Source organism: Cottoperca gobio, chromosome 22 (genome assembly GCF_900634415.1).
Source record: "Cottoperca gobio chromosome 22, fCotGob3.1, whole genome shotgun sequence".
NCBI classification, from domain to species: Eukaryota; Metazoa; Chordata; class Actinopteri; order Perciformes; family Bovichtidae; genus Cottoperca; species Cottoperca gobio.
Window position 1 is genome coordinate 4,279,882 of NC_041376.1, and position 17,629 is coordinate 4,297,510.

The following is a 17,629-nucleotide window of genomic DNA, read 5'->3' on the forward strand; positions in this document are numbered from 1 at the left end:
CGGCGGCGTATCTTAACGAGTGAGATGCCGAGCTCAGATATGCCTTTACTTTCTCCCGAAATATTAAAATATTCCATTTTTAGCGAAGCTATCAAAAGCTTCAACATTTATATGTAATGAATACTTTTGAAGTCTGTGTTAATACAGTTCAAATTAGGCTGTGAAGAATCTCCTCATGTGCACAGAGCATTTTCAAAGTCCGATGAGATAGCAGTTAGTGTTTATGCACCTGGGGAAGTTTGCCTGCAGATCTTAGACTTGCTCTGACACGATTGTCTTAAAACCAAACTAAAGACTTTTCACTCGAACACACCGTGTTTGTACAGCGTGTGTGTGTGTGTGAGTGTGTGTGTGTACCTTCCCAACGCTTTTCCTGAAGGGACTCCTTTTCTATCACTGAGTAAACTGTAGACCCCCGACATTAAAATAGTTTAAAAGCTATCCACTCCAGTATACAAACAAACAACTGCACATAAACCAACACAAGAAAGTCATTTCCTTTCTTAATATTATCGTATCTGATTGAAAGTCTCTTATTAAAGCAACCATGTCATTAGTAAGGTAGATTCGGGGGCCATGATATATCACTCATTTTCACTACAGCGGGGATTTAAATCAAATTAAATGTTTTAAAGTGTGCTAATATTCCGTAATAACTAATAGTGGTAGATACAATCATAGTAGATGATACAAGATATTAAAAAGCTCTATTACAGTATCACACACACACACACACACACACACACACACAGCTCACTCACCATCCAGTCCGTTGTGCTGTTCATAGCTGCGTTTGCCCAGGATGGTGGGGGAGCCATTGTTGAGGATGGGAGAGGACTTCATGGGCGTCAGGCTGCCTGTAGAGATGGACGCTCCACGAAACGGGGGGTTGGGTTTGGCTGGACGGGGATGTGCTTCTGTAGGTGACAAAAGGAGAGAAGAGGAGACATGAAGAGAGGTGGAGGGAGGGAAAGTAAGAAACAAGAGGACAGTTGTTTGAGATGAGCAGAGACGACAACAAGGAGACACAATAAATAAGCTAAAGAAACGTTTAGGGATCATGAAAGTGATTATAATTCATCTTTGGGGGAACATGAATATCTGTACCAAAGTTCATCCAATAGTTCTTGACAGATTTCACTCAAAACCTCAAATGTCAGTGCAAGACGAACAGTCAGAGGATCACCAAAGTCAGTATACTTCATCCTCTGGGGACCATGAACGTCTGAACAAAGTGTCCTGACAATCCAGCCAATAGTTGTTGGGATAACTCGAGGTGGACTGACATGGCGTCGCGTCACTAGCGTGTCTAAGCAGCAACCACCTGCTCATTTACAACACCACCGTTATTTAAAACTGGCTGAACTCAAAACGTAAGACCTTAAGAGGCTTCTTCTTACCTAAATACCGAACCACAGACTCCAGAGGTTTGCGATCCGCAGGTTTCAGTGGCGGAGGCTTTTTTTGCCCTTCTGGCAACCGCAGGGCACCTGCAAGAAATCCATTGCAGAAACTTGGTAATTAAGAACTTAACTGGACCACAGTCCACCTGAGGACGAAGAAAAGGTCCTTACACTCTGCCTTTATGGCTGCTGTGTTGAGAGGGAGGTAGGGGTGCCTGGCCAAGAATCGCGGCCTGATGATGTCATGGCAGAAGCGACGAGCCATCTGCGTCAGGACGGTGGTCTGCAGGTAGAAAGCCTGTCGCGTCTTCACTGCAAATTTGGGGCTGCCGCTGTGCCGCATGGGCAGGCCGTGAGGGCTCTGCAGGTACACACAGATTCACGACAGGGAATATGTTTACATGCACAAAATATTCAGGTTTTTTCAACTTATTCTGAAAAAATACAATGTTCCAATTAAACTCTTTACACGACTAATGAAAATTAATATTCTACTAAAATTCTCGTTTACATGCAGCAGCCAAAATTAAAAAATGCCAAACTGTTCCACCGGTGGAGGACACAGCCTCCCTCTTTTATTCCTTCAACCTCCTTCTTGACAAGGTCGGCTTTGCGATATTTGCGCATATCCAAAAACCTGTTGATATACAAGCGTTTCATAATGTTTAAAGTAGGTTTGCTTCTTTTACTTTTGTGCATGAGCCGACTGTAAACAAGCGGCGTGTTGGAAACTGCGGTGAAACCCCACATTGTGACGCATAGTCCAAAGCGCTGCATACATGCCCAAAGAATGTAGAAAGTAATTTGAAATGTATTAAATCACCGTTCATTTACCAAACAAGCCGAGCTAATGGAAAAAATAAGCAATTTAAACGACATAAAAGAAGCACCTTATGTATATTCAAACTTAACTTCCAAAAGGATGAGGAAAAAAAACCTGTTTTCACTGGAGGACAAATTATTCCTGTAAGTGTAAGGTCAGGCTTTAGGCAAACAGTAAGGCTGTTCTTAGGGGTTTGCAGAATAAATAAACTAAACCAGTGAAGTGTGTGTGTGTGTGTGTGTGTGTGTGTGTGTGTGTGTGTGTGTGTGTGTGTGTGTGTGTGTGTGTACCAGGCTGCTGCGGTTGGGTCCAGGTCTCTCTCCATCCAGTCTTGTGGGCATCTTCAGCCCTCCGTACTTCTTCCAGTAAGTCCAGCATGAAGCGCAGAGGCGACACTGCATGTTGGGAGGTCCCCACGAGTACCACTGGTAGGAGCTGCTGGCTACACACACACACACACACACAGAAAAGTGAGTGCAGGCACAACACACCCACATAATCATAAAGACGTGCTTATGTGCATGCAGGAGAGAACACAATCTGTAATCATTCATCACTGAATTAACTACAACCACTAAAATAATTACACACACACACACACACACACACACACACACACACACACACACACACACACACACAGTAAGTGGTCATGTTAATTCCAGTTGGATGATGAGTTGTTTGAATATTTTATAGATATTAAGATCTGATGCTGTAACTATGTTTAGTTAATCACAAATATCACATTGAAGACGTTTTACTCTTTTGTTTACTCGTGTATAACAGAGTTCAGAGTAAGTCCACATTAAACTGGTTCAATGAAGGAAGAACATTTCCCGCTCTGTTTTGGCTCCGTCTGCACATTAAACCAGCAATTTTCTCATCAAACTTTTCCACAACGGTCTCCAGAGCGGATACATTGTAAAAGGCCGGCTTGGGGTTTTTAGTGTTTTAGTAAATCTAAGAGGAGAAACTCTCGTGGCCTCGAACTTCCTGTGACATATTAAATGTCAATATAGCCGACTAACAGCGTTCGTAGTTTTTAGAGGACTTTTCTTAGCTCTTTGATTGCACCTTTAACGTGAAATTAAAAAGCTTGTGAAATTATAAATTAATCTGTAAAATTAATAGTTTTTAATTAAGGAATTTCATTTCATGTAATTTTTTTTAATTCTGTTTTTCACTCGAGGTGAAGCGTATTCAGAAGCCTCTTGTAAATATAATTGCATCTGTGAATGCCAAAGCAATTATCCTGTTCATCGTGTACAAGACTTCTGAATCTTATGAAATCAGCTCAAAACTAATTATTATTTTCTAATTTGAAGAAGAAGAAGAAGAAGAAGAAGAAGAAGAAGAAGAAGAAGAAGCAGAAGAAGAAGGAGAAGAAGAAGAAGGAGAAGAAGAAGAAGGAGGAGAAGGAGAAGCAGAAGAAGAAGAAGAAGAAGAAGAAGGAGGAGAAGAAGAAGAAGAAGAAGGAGAAGAAGCAGAAGCAGAAGAAGAAGAAGCAGAAGAAGAAGAAGGAGAAGAAGAAGGAGGAGAAGAAGGAGAAGAAGGAGGAGAAGGAGAAGCAGAAGAAGAAGAAGAAGAAGAAGGAGAAGAAGAAGGAGGAGAAGAAGGAGAAGGAGGAGAAGGAGAAGGAGAAGAAGGAGAAGAAGAAGGAGAAGGAGGAGAAGAAGAAGGAGAAGGAGAAGAAGCAGAAGCAGAAGAAGAAGAAGCAGAAGAAGAAGAAGAAGGAGGAGAAGGAGAAGAAGAAGCAGAAGAAGGAGAAGAAGAAGAAGGAGAAGGAGAAGAAGGAGAAGAAGAAGAAGAAGAAGAAGAAGAAGAAGAAGAAGAAGAAGAAGAAGAAGAAGAAGAAGAAGAAACAGCAGCTGTTGCAGTTACATGTCATCAGTGTCACACGTGTCACCGACTTACTGTAGCAGCTTTCACAGGCTCTGCCGAGGCCGGGGATCTGCGCCGAGCCTGGAGCACCTGGGATCCCCGGGACCCCTGGGACGCCTGGGACCCCTGGGACGCCCGGGACCGCTGGGACGCCCGGGATACCTGGGACGCCCGGGATACCTGGTATACCTTGGATGCCTGGGATACCTTGGACCAATGGGTAACCTGGAACACCTGCAACACCTGGAACACCTGCAACCGCCGCTCCATTCACCAGAGCTGGTTTTATATTGTTACTCAGCTGGTTGGGGTTTGGCTTGTTGCTGCAGAGGGCACAGAAACATGGAGACCGTCAGACCGGCAGAGATAAATACAGACGATAACATTCATCAGTCGAGACTGCAGTTATACTCATACAGTCCTGAGAGGCGTCTTAATAAATACTAATAAAGTGAAAGAAGCATCTGAGCTCTGACAGCAGCAGCAGATGTCCAACTTTGAAATACTAAAGATTTTGCTGTAGAGCCGAATCACTGACGGGCCGAGAGCAACCGATACATTATTAAGAATTATTACATTTTGATGCAGAGTTTTTATTTCAACAAGCGCAGCTTTTCTAGACTCGACGACACAGGTTTACTACTCAGCCAATCAAACCTGTGCATTCCGATAAGCACCACGACTTGGGTGACACACACACACGCACACACACACGCACGCACAAGTAGACCGCGAACACCGAGCTTTTAATCAAGAATCGACAGACGCATGTTTCATTCTTCCCACGGGGTAGTTCAAAAATAAAAACACATGTTCCGGGACTGTGGCGATTATTAAAAGTGGGAATGTGAAGCGCCACGGCGAGACAAAACACAATTGGTTTCAGAGACCGCAGGTAGCCCCGAACGTCTCGACCATGTTCGGCTCCACGTACAGCGGAGAGGGAAGCTTTCTCCACCATCAACATTATTAAAACCAAAAGATGGGACGACGACACGGACTCCATTCAAGTCCAGATTTAAAAGTCCTGGGGGGGGAGTGGGATATATACGAGGGAAACAAAGATACAAATGTTTGAGCGGTTTGTTTGTGAAGATGTTTTGAGACTAACGTTTATTTCATTTATCTAAAATTAAGATGCAAATTATTATAATAATAATAAATATATATATATATATATATATATATATATATATATATATATATATATATATATATATATATATATATATATATATGTTTTAATAGTGATAATTTTTCATTTTAAATTAAAAATATATCTTTTCTTTTAGAGTAGGCTACTTGTTATTTATAATCTCTTCAATTCAATGTGAAAACTAACAATAACTATTGTTGAAATATGAATAAATTGTACTTTATTTGATATCACAGTTGATCCTGGCGACTTCAACATAAATGGCACTGAATCATAATGCAAGTTATACATTATGAAGATCTGGACGTCTTTGAATGTTAATTAAATACCTTCACTGGTCAGAACAACGCTAAACTATTCATGGTACAGGGTTCCTACAGCTTTTTCTCAAAGATGTTCTAAATCTAAATTATTACTATGAATGCAACTTGCAGAAATAGTGTCAAACAACCTCTAAAATAATCACATAATCCTGCAGCAATATTTACATTAGTAGAGTTTAGTGCTCATGGCAACTCATTTATTTCTCCGCGCCTGGTGCGAGGCGCCAGGAGACGGTTACGGGATCGTTTCATTTAAAATATTACAATATTTCTGGTTTGTGATTGTGTTAATGAAACACCACATTATGTTGAAAGAGTATATTACAATGCAAGCATATCTCTAACCTTGAAGACGTCACTCTCACTGAGTACTCACTAGTTAGGGATGTAGACCTGCTTCAACTTGCTTTCTGCCTCGGCTGCTTTTAATCGTTTCTGGAGCAAAGACAGGAGGAAGAGGAGGAGGAGGAGGAAGAGGGAAGAGAATAGTTAGGTTCGCGCCAACAACACATTTTATAGATTTAATTGGTTTTATATTTCTCAATGAAACCGACTCGTTTCTAATCGCAAAAATATGTTAATGATTATTTTCGTTATACGGTTCAATTTGGAGCTCCCCTGATAACAGGAGAGAGATGTTGCCAACACATATACTCCAGCTGACACGGGGCAAACTGTGTGGGACAGGAGAAGAAAAGAAAAAGCTAGGAGAGAGGATCATGTCGGGCCTTGAATGGAGCCGGAAAAGGAGGAGAAACACTGAAGTTAAGTGTATTTTCACTAAGGATATAAACTAACAGATCAATGTGCAACGCTTATTATTCCTGTAAATGACATATTGCACATGAAGTTAGCCTAACCTCTGAGAGAGTGAATGTTTTTACCTGCTGTACGTATCTGTCTGTGGTCTTCCACATGTAGTAATACTCAATTATACTTGTCAGGGACTTCCAGGGCAGCTGGAGAAAGAGACACAAAATAAATCATATTTTCAGTGTTATTAAAATGGTGAGAGCAGGCCGACAAAGAAGCTGCACGCACTAAACTCTCAAGAGGCTTTTCAGCAGTGGATTCAGCCCGAGCGTGATGTCTTCATCCCGCCGTGTTACACTCATCCGTCACAGAAATACTATTTTAAACAATGAGATTCTTTATACAACAACTGGCCGCACAATAGGTTTGAACCCTCTGAAGTTGCGCTGTGAAAGTTCCCCCCGGAGAAGTTTGAAAGAAAAACGAGCTGTCAAGTGGAGGCCCCACCCATAATGGTGGTGTAGTCCTGTTGTCTGAGAGAAGGCCTGGGTGGAAACCTGATCGAGCGGCACTGACGGCAGCCGGCCACCAGGTGGTGGAGTGATGCACACAGTGAGAGCTGGATGCACAATGTGTTTTAGTAAAGTCCACAAACAGCAGCAGGATTCTTCTCAGGCTGAGATAAGGTTTCCTCCCGTCTTTCAACCCACCGCTCGCACGTGGCAAAACATATTTATGTAGAATGTGTGTGTGGATAAATGCTCACGGTGCGTCGCTTTATTCAACATCTTCATTGTGTACGATAAGCTGAATTGCAATCTTAGCGTGCGCGACTACTTCTCATGCTTCTCTGTATGATGTCAGATAAATAACTAAATGAAGTTCAGAAGAAGTTCAACTCTAATTCAATGCTTTCTGCACTCAGAGGCAGCAATTATGGGCGCGCTGAATATCTACTGCACACATCTCTAAATTAGATTATTCGCATCCCAAATACAGGCCGATGAACAGTGCTCATTGCTCAATGAGTCTTCCTCACATACTATTCAATTAATCTATAATACTTAATTAAATGCTTAGTGAAAACAATCTTTAAAAAAAAAAAAAAAAGGCACCAACCACACAGATAATTCGACATCTCTTGCTGAGATCAATACCCATCGTATGTCCGTTACAAAAATGTTTATTTCTTATAATATTAATATACATAAAACATTTCATCTGTTTGAATCAAACTCATCATTTCATCTAGCAACCAACTATTTAGTCGGTGTCACTGATTCGTAATGATTTCTGAGATGGAAGGAAATGACTGTAGGACGTAGTTTTAAATTACACGACCAGCGTCTTAAGCTCAATAATTAACACGTCTGTTTAATCAAACCGGACCAACGAAACGCCGCCTGTGGCTGGTTCTGTGCCTTGTTATGTACTTGCAACTTCTAAAATATCAAACTGTTCCTTTAAATATTATATTCCTTTTCTTTTTTTTTTTGGTTTGCTACTCACAAAATCCTGCTGGATGTCGGTGAAGTCTTTGCCGTATTTCTCCAGCGCCTCCTCGAACAGGTTGGCCTCCGAGGCACTCCACTCCTCCATTTCATCCCTGCAGAGGACGGGCCCACCCTGAGGCACCAACGCTGCGATGGCTCGGGTCATGTCGTAGCCCGTGGCGTGGAGGGTGTCCATAGCGTGGAACTGAACGCGAGAAAATAGAGCATGTGAGTCTCAAGACTTGTTGGAACTTTTTCTGCTGACTTGTTGGGAGGAGGATGACTTGTAGGATTTGTTCTGTGTGTGTGTGTGTGTGTGTGTGTGTGTGTGTGTGTGTGTGTGTAGCTTGAAGCCTCTTGTCTATGTTTTATATATGAGGATGAGATATAGGGCAGAATAGACCCACACCAGGCTTGTTAAGGATAACCACACACAAGCCTCAACTAACACACACACACACACATTCTTTGATTAACACAACTGCTACACTTTTCACCTATGGTGTGATGCCGATTTAACCCAAGGCCGCTTTCCTGTGTGTGTGTGTGTGTGTGTGTGTGTGTGTGTGTGTGTGTGTGTGTGTGTGTGTGTGTGTGTGTGTGTGTGTGTGTGTGCGTATGAGTTTCTCACCAAGGTGATGTCTCTGGAGGCTGCAGCAGCGCTCATGTGCAGGCTGGGCTGCCGGACAGAACTACTGCAGTCCAAGGCTCTGGCGAATGTACCCACTGACCTGCGAGACACAGATGCAAAATTAAAAGGGAAATGTAAATCGACTTGGAGTTTCACTTTCAACATCTAGATTTGGTGATTGATGTAGTTCCCTCAGACGGCCTTTTTCTGAACCGCTAATGCACAAAGAAATAATCCAGCGCTTCCTGATAAAATATTCAGTGTTGTAGAGTTGCAGAGCAAGTGATACAACTCCAGCCAATATGCACTGAATAGGATAAAACTGCTAAGCAACCACATCATAGCTCAAAACTAGAATTGCCTCCTCGCAGTTTGTACGTCTCCGCCAACAAGTCAGGATGCAGTTTACGTCCATGTCTGTCCAAAACGTCATCACTTAAATATGTTATCCTATTAGACATTAGTGTGATATTGACATAATTAGCTTGAGTTATGTCCAAAAACGGGTTTTGTGAGGTCACAGTGACCTTGACCTTTGACCAGCAAAATCTAATCAGTCCAAGTGGACGTCAGTGCCAAATTTCCCTCAAAGTGTTCTTGAGATATCGGCTTTAAGAGAAAGGGACATGCCTGGTGTGGAGGCATAAACAAAAGAGAGAAAGAAATGAGGATCACCAAATGTTAGGAAAGGTTTGACCAGGGCGACACGTCGACCAGCTACCAGTATGAATATACATCTAATAAAAGTCACTTTTTAAATGTCTATCCATTCAAATCCACAGACATCCCGCCTCCTGACACAAAATGATCATTTGCAGCTGTCGATCAAACGAGTGTAATGCACGAAGGCATCATGTATGGATATTTTACTTATTATTTGTATGCTTTTGCACCTCTGCGTTGACTTACCGAGCTACTACTAAGAACTGGTCGATCTGTTTCTCCGTCAGCAGGCTGTTGGAGTCCCAGATCTTCTCCTCTAGTTTCTCCAAGTCTCTGCCGTCGTCCTCGCCTACAGACCCACAGACACAGACATTAATTCTCCCACGCTGCTCGAGGTCACGCTGCTTCCTTATTTGACCACACATGTACAACAAGAGTTTGGTCAACTCCATCAAATTAGATTTTGTTCCCTACCTTTTTTTTTTTTAAAAGACTTAACTTGTGCAAAGCTTTAATGAATCCCACCGATGAATAGGTGGGTTCTGTCGATCTGCCAACATGCAACAAACCAGCCAACCTGCCTGAGCTTCTAACCCATGTAACAGAATTTCATTAACATGGGTTTAATTAGAGAGCGTCGGGTCCCCAAGGTGGCCATTTGCAATTTCAGAGGTTTTCCCACCTGCTAAGAATACAATTCTGGCAAAACACTGAAACCTAAATCTGGCAGGAAAATAGTCACATTTAAAAGTGCTGAATATCTGCACACACAAATACCTGGGAAACATCTTTCACACGTGGTAGAATTAAAGTCATTTGGGACTTTTCTTATATAGTAAATATATATAGTAAAGAAAATTATGCGTCAGGTAAACCGTCTAAAGTGACATTAGAAGAGTTAAAAATAAAAGGATTAGCTGCAGCTTTAAGATGCTTTCAGACAGCGAGGGACCCGCCTGCAGGGCTTTCAATGTAAACCAAGGTCGGCGGCAGCGGCTTGTGAATGCGCACGGATATCTGGCGCTGCATAGAATGCCGCTTATGATGGTTCAACGTTTTCCAACTTGTTTTCCAACTTGTGACCATGGAAACTAGAAACTACGGCGCTGGGAAACAAATGGTGAGCTGTCTCCGAGCATCTGAAGGACTCACGTCTTCATCAGCAGAAGAACAGACAGTTTGATGAAGACAGACAGTATCGACATTTATGACACTTGTTAGCAAAAACTCGCTGTATTAATCGTTTCATAATCACCATTTCCTCTATTTTAAACGGCAAGCTGCGATAATTACCTGCGGGATGAGATTATGGAGGTGGACAGGTGTCTGAAGCATCTTCACGGTTTGGCCAGAAACTAAACAACTGTCATGTGTTAAGTTCCAGGTATTAATGTGCGTGTGCTTACAATATCTTTCTACGTTAATGTGTTACTCCGTGAATAAGCTTCTGGAGAAAACTGTCAATTAAAAGTATGGCGCACCTTCTTTCAGCAGGTCGGTGATGTCGGCCTGGTACTTGTTCCCAACGCGGATCTCCCCCTTATCAGCCAGCAGAGTCTTTTGCTGAGGGTCATACACCAGCGAGTAGAAGAAGGCATCCTGGGAAATACAGATGGCAGGAAGGTGTGAGGATGGCATGAAAGAAACAGGAAGCGAGACGGGCAAACGGAGAGGTGGAAAAGAGAAGTGTATCTTTCTCTGTGTGTGTGTGTGTGTGTGTGTGTGTGTGTGTGTGTGTGTGTGTGTGTGTGTGTGTGTGTGTGTGTGTGTGTGTGTGTGTGTGTGTGTGTGTGTGTGTGTGAATCTTCCCCTCTGCTAGTCTCTAGTCTCCTCATTACTGTATGTGAAAAGAACATTCTGGGTCAACACGTTGAATAATTCATCTGGAAACAAGAATCTCTTAACTCATAAGTCTCACAGACACTGTCTCTTGGATAATCCTGAAAACTAACGCACCTAATCACAGTTTAGAAGAACCCGTCATATTACATAACATGATGGCGGCGTACCTCTCTGTCCAGGTACGACTTCAGGGCTTCTGTCTCGTTCAGCAAAGTCACACAGCACTTCCCCCTGGAGTCCAGGAAGGATGTAAGGAAAGGAAGGGAGGAAAGGGGGGGGGGGGGGGGGGAGCAAAAGGAGGGGGAAGACATGTAGGAGGGAAGAAAAAGTGATTTGTTAACATGTAATACACAGAACAACAGACATGACATAAAGGTCCAGGGGATAACACGCTGCGTAAGTGCTGCCGTGATTTAAGCTTTGCTGTAGGAAGCATCACAAGAACGGCAACAATGATTTAGAGTTATAGTGCTGTTGATAGGTTTTACATGTAGTGAGGTCCCGGGACCCACAGGTGGTCATGTCACTGTGTTTGATGTATTGCACTGGAAAACAAACAAATACATTTAAAAAAGGAAAGAATTTAACAAATTGTTAAATTTGTGTTTCCATTTTATTAAAATCGATTTATTTTTTAAGAATAACTTCATTTATATACAAAATCAACCTTTTGTAATAAATATAATTATCTATTTCTTCCTAAATCTAAAAAAAAGAACATTTGAAAGTGTGATTTAATTCATAAAAATATAATCTTTTCACTCAATGAAACTAAAAACAGGAACTCGTCTCGTGCTAGATGTATACACCGACTGAAAGAAAACGCAGATATAAAAACATATAGAGTCAACACAGTGCGTCTCCTAGATGGTAACACATCAGTAGACACGCGAGTGTATTTAACCAAGATTGTGACCTTCATTGTTGAAATTAAATCTGTGCAACGAGGATTGGCCTTATTGCAGCAAGGGCATTTAGTCTCTGCCGGGATGATTGAGAACATAAAGACGAGATCTCGTCTGCTCAAGATAGATGCGCTCTATGATTTGAGCCGCACACTCCGCAGTGACTTCACAGAGTCACTTTTGCATTTTAAAGCGTACCGAGCAACATCCCTGGGTTTGGTTTCAGCTGGCACAGCCTGTTAATTTGAGTGTGTTGACACTACCGTCTGAATCCAAATTATTTACCAGCCAAGAAGCCGTACCGCTCTAGCCCCGAGGCAAACACGATTCTGCAGGGTGATAAACTCAAACACCTCGTGTAACCTCGCCGCTGCAGCAAGTGCAAAAGGTGTCGAGTTAGAAAACTTAATCAAGCTTTTGAATCCTCGCTAAACAACAAAAAAAAAACCAGCTCATCAGAGTTATTTTTATTCAAGCAGATGTCAGTTTGCTCTTCCTGCCATTCTTCTGAAATGTCAAGTAATAAGGTGGTAATGATTAGGTGGGTTTGCCTGGAGCAGCGTACTGATGAGCAAAGGCAGTTCTATATGTAGAAACGGCTCTCTGTTGACATTCAGTGCTCAACGTGCATGTGAGTGGATCATTTTAAGTCGGAGTTTGTTGAACGCCGACTCAAAAACAGCTCCCAACTATTTCTCCAGCCGTTATGTTATATGACCTTATGTGTAGCAGATAATGTGAGTGAAGGGATCAATAAATAATCACATCATCGTCATCCTCCAAGTGAGTCAGCGACCTGAAGCCACACGCACAGAATCCAAATTTGTTTTACGTATTAATGTCCTAAAAAAACACAATGGAAGGTAAAAAAAACAGCATGAAAACAGAAGAAGTGGGTCAAACTGTTCAAAACAGTCTGATCAGACATGAAATCCATAAAGTATTCTTCTCTTGAACGCACATCTTAATAGAGATGCTATCGGTCGATCGCCATGTTGATCGTCGAATAAATGTCTCGATCAAATACATTCTTGATCACACGTTGTAGATTTTATTATTTGGGGTTTTTGGTTGGACAAATCAAGACATTTCAATATATCTGTGTTTTTAAGTAGACAAACAAACAACAATTATTTTTGACTGATTTATTTATCAAAACAACGCGAGCTTGAACGCCTGAAACTGGAGAGACACCAGTTGTTTGCAATTATTTTCTTCTTCAAAACAAGTGAAATGTGGAAATTGGAGCAAGATAATTACACTTCTTTGCAGTCATCCGATTCATCTCGACTCGTTTTGAATTTATTGACAATCAATTCCGCGGGAAGTTCTTTTCTTGTTTTGAAAAATTGGGATTTTTGGACTCAATGGTTGCCCAAAGGAATAGCTTTAGTCACAGCTTGGGGTAGGTATGTGCCATCAAAACAGCGCTTTGTGTGAATCCAAAACGCTTGGGGGGGGGTGGGGGGGGGGGGGGGGGGGGGGGAAGAAAAACTGAAACTAAAACAGATCATTTAGTGCAGTGGAAGCAGTGTACCTGATGTGTGTGGCAGGTAAAGACTCCAGTTGGCGGGACAGGAAGAGCTCTCTGTGTCTGAGCTGGTGTTTGTGTTTCTCGGGGAGGTCCGCCATCTCTGGATTCTCCATCTCCTCCTCCAGCTCCCCTGGGTGGAGAAAGGGGCAAAGGTCAAACATATACCCATTGGATGAGGTGGAACAATGGCATCCACAGGGAGGACAGGGAAGAGGAGGGGGGGGGCGGGGGGGGGGGGGGGGGGGTGAAAATGTATCGGCTGCAGCAACAAGAACATATAAAGCACAAGGATGCACAACTGATGAGCCGGAACAATAAAGTCCTCGGGGAGGAGGAGACTCGTGTATGCATATAGATATTTTACATAATAATCCTCACTGATTATGTCTACATGTGACCTGCGATAAAAAATCATTATCTGCATTTCTAACCCGTATTACAGAAGTGATGGCACACCGCTCAGGATTCTCCATCATGTTAATGCCCTCCAACTGTGTTTTCATTATACTGTTATTTGGGTAATCTTTTGTATTTCACGCTTGGAAACTAAAAAGGAATCTGAATGGGAGTTTTGAAAAAGAAAATGTAGTGTCTACTCTTCTCTTGCTATCCATTTAGAACAGCATAAAAGACACAGCAGGTGCTTATGTAGCTTCCATTGAGAAAAGGTAAGTATTTTGTTATTTTTTTATCATTTTAAGTCAAACATAGCGGAGTTCTTTGTAGAAATTTGAAGAAGAAAAAAAAAAACTAATAAATAAAAGCAACATTTTAACACATTTTCCCAGCAGAATTTAAACCTGGTGGAGCATACATTAAAATACATTTAATAATGTGAACTACTTTGGGGGTAAATTAAATAAAAATGGAAATTTACCCAAATAAGCAGCAATTTAAAGTCTCTTCAAAAATAATCGGGCTCCATGGATTTTTGTAAATTCAGCTGTTCTGTAATCCTGGCTGCAGCTGTGACAGTGGGCGACTGGAAAGGTCTGTACACTGTCTGTCTTCATCTCTTTATGGAAACCAAATTAAGTTTTAAACAGTAAGTCCTTGAAAAGTCCATTGTCAATTAAAATTAAATTATACCCCTCCCAAAAACAAACAAACTGTTAAATGTCTGCAGATACTTCGTTTTATTTCCCCAGATTTGGAGAGATCATGGGATATAATGTTGGCGAGAAACTTGAATAAATACAGTTGTTTGAAGGAGACGTTCTCACAGCGATATAAACGAGATATTAAGAGGGAATTATGATCTCTTTAACTTCCTAACAGTAACCAATAAAAAGGAGTGCATCTCGAAGTACATGGGAGTAGTACACGCTGGATCCAGTGTTTACCATCACGACCTGTCAAAGGTGTGTGTGTGTCAGACACCCTCGTGCTATAATGATGACATCATCAGGGGGGGGGTTTCTCAGACTTGAAGCTACAGAAGACATGTTTTCACAGGGTGGTCCTCCACTTCACAACCTGGATTCTCCAAGACTTTTCTTTTATAGCAGGTGTAACCTTGAGTATCCTGGTAGATCGGATTAAAAAGAATCGATGGGGGGGGGGGAAAACTGTCCTCGTTAATCGGTCCAAGAATGGATGGACAGAGCGGCAGTTGAAGGGCTATCAGCCCATTTGAGTAGGCCATGTGTCTGAGTCATCCTATAAGAATAGATTTAGCTGCTGCTGGTAAGCAACGTCGCTTCTGCTCATTTGCTTCCTCATATGTGGACGAAGGGAATGGAGGAAATGATGGCGGGAGAAGAGGAAAGAGGAGATAAGAGAAGGGAAAATAGATGAACGGAGACAAATGGAGGAGAGTGTGACGAAAGAGATGAAGACAGAGGGACATAAAGACAGCAGGGAAGAGAGAGGGAGAGGAGGATGGGGAGCAATAGAGAAATCAGCAGGGAGTACGAGAGAGAGAGAAAGCGGTAGAGAGAGGGAGAGAAAACGGTAGAGAGAGAGAGAGAGAGAGAAAGAGAGAGAGAAAGCGGTAGAGAGAGAGAGAGAGAAAAGCGGTAGAGAGAGAGAGAGAAAAAACGGTAGAGAGAGAGAGAGAAAACGGTAGAGAGAGAGAGAGAGAAAGAGAGAGAAAGCGGTAGAGAGAGAGAGAAAACGGTAGAGAGAGAGAGAGAGAAAACGGAGAGAGAGAGAGAGAGAGAGCGAGAGAGAGAAAACGGAGAGAGAGAAAACGGTAGAGAGAGAGAAAACGGTAGAGAGAGAGAGAAAATGGTAGAGAGAGAGAGAGAAAACGGTAGAGAGAGAAAACAGAGAGAGAGAGAAAATGGTAGGGAGAGAGAGAAAACGGTAGAGAGAGAGAGAGAAAACGGTAGAGAGAGAGAAAACGGTAAAGAGAGAGAGAGCGAGAAAACGGTAGAGAGAGAGAGAGAGAGAAAACAGTAGAGAGAGAGAGAGAAAACGGTAGAGAGAGAGAGAGAGAGAGAGAAAACGGTAGAGAGAGAGAGAGAGAGAGAAAACGGTAGAGAGAGAGAGAGAGAGAGAGAAAACGGTAGAGAGAGAGAGAGAGAAAACGGTAGAGAGAGAGAGAGAGAGAGAAAACGGTAGAGAGAGTGCAACAGAGAGAAAGAAGAGCATTCAGTACGTGCTCCAATTCATTTGGAGTTTCATTAGAGCAAGCGAGACAGAAAGAGCGAGACGGGGAGCAGAACAAAAGCAATCAAGGGATTTTCAGGAGAAGAGATGTGTGGCCAAAATCAATAAGTACTCCTTCACTCCCTCACTCAGCCCAGCACTCAGCACCCAGAAGACACACCATCAGTGCCCAGGAAACACAAACACACACACAAAATAACTAAATATGCACTGAAGTTATTAATAAAATAAGCAACTTTAAAAAAGGGAATAGGAAAGAGAAGCGGGGAGACGAACGTGAACCGTGTGTTCGAGGTCGTCTTATGTTCGCGACATGACCAAAGCACGCGGGTTTATAATTACTACATGGTGTGCATGTGCACGCTTTACATTTACTTTACATTTTAAGGTTCATGTTCCAGTAGTTATCCGGCCCGGCCTGTGTTTCCCCTACATTAAGCATGGAAATCTATAACACAGCTAAACTGAATCACATTGCAAAAGGAGTGAATTAATTATCGGCCAAACTAGCTTTTACTCAGACGGGGGAAGTAGGCATGAGCCGTACACACGACTCCTCTTCCCAAAAATATACACATCTTTTTTATTTCGCACTTTTTTTGACAGCAGATCAGTTGAAACATTTAAAAGAAAGAAAACGAACTTCAAGAAAAATGAATGACAGCAACTCGAGTTAAGTTATGCAGGAAGTGTGTTAGAAGAAGAATAACGGCAAACCGGCAGAGGCTCGTTTGTTTTTTTTTTGGGGGGGGGGGGGGGGTTTAAATAGAGCTACACACAAGCTCCCGAGCAAAACTGATGGCCTGATGGCAACAAGGAAACATGTACAACTGCAGAGTAAACACTTTTAATCTAGGAGAAATTGGTAAAGCAAAGGTGGCGAGCGCTGCCCGCCTGACTGCGACAGATTGGGTTGTTTGTCTCCACTTTTCCCAACGTGGAAAAACTCCCCCCCCCCCCCCCTCGCCCATCATTTAGACGTGCCGCTTTGATTAATTACTGTAGAGCGAATGTACAATGTGATGCATCATTCACTCATTATTTAAGACTAGTTTTCTTATCATTATGTTAAGTTAGTTGAGTGCACTTTGTTGGACAGCCAATAGTATAGATTTGACAGGAACACGAACTGGGGGGGGACGTTGCGCTTCATATCCCCCTATACACACACACACACACATACATGCACACACATGTGGTATTTGCGGTTTGAAGTAGCACCTCTGCTCGTTAAACCTGAATCTTAATAAGACTTTATATTAGATTTCCGAAAAATGTAATAAAAAAGGTGCTAATCTTTCCTTCTTTTTTTTGGCAATGCAGGGTGCCTCCACTATGCAACACTACAGGAAACCCAGTCACCTGTGGAAGAGTCAGAGCAAGCCCAGAAAATATACATGCACCTTTTAATTAGCATACCCTATAAGAGGAAGCACTCTTGCTTGAAATAAGACAAACGCAGACATGATGGGATATTTATACCCGATTGGAACACGGAGGGAATGCACACGTTGCTGTGATGTTTTTTCTGGGAGAATTTGTTTTGGGCTCAACAAAAAAAAAAAAGAGGAAATGTTCTTTTGGAGGCGAATCATTTAATATTGTACGT

At 42.2% G+C, this 17,629-nt stretch overlaps 1 protein-coding gene across 2 annotated transcripts in view; it reads right to left on the reverse strand.

Moving 5' to 3' along the window:
• Positions 1–17,629, reverse strand: part of mta1 (metastasis associated 1) — a 45,043-nt gene that overhangs the window by 5,873 nt on the left and 21,541 nt on the right. For both annotated transcript variants that reach the window (XM_029460676.1, XM_029460675.1), the window contains exons 4-16: positions 13,411–13,537; positions 11,136–11,199; positions 10,608–10,725; positions 9,373–9,475; positions 8,464–8,563; positions 7,849–8,037; positions 6,471–6,545; positions 5,963–6,021; positions 4,141–4,430; positions 2,517–2,668; positions 1,575–1,764; positions 1,401–1,490; positions 762–917 (exon numbers count right to left, since the gene is read on the reverse strand). In XM_029460676.1, the coding sequence (XP_029316536.1) occupies positions 762–917; positions 1,401–1,490; positions 1,575–1,764; positions 2,517–2,668; positions 4,141–4,430; positions 5,963–6,021; positions 6,471–6,545; positions 7,849–8,037; positions 8,464–8,563; positions 9,373–9,475; positions 10,608–10,725; positions 11,136–11,199; positions 13,411–13,537 (1,713 nt within the window). The remainder of the gene's footprint in view (positions 1–761; positions 918–1,400; positions 1,491–1,574; positions 1,765–2,516; positions 2,669–4,140; positions 4,431–5,962; positions 6,022–6,470; positions 6,546–7,848; positions 8,038–8,463; positions 8,564–9,372; positions 9,476–10,607; positions 10,726–11,135; positions 11,200–13,410; positions 13,538–17,629) is intronic.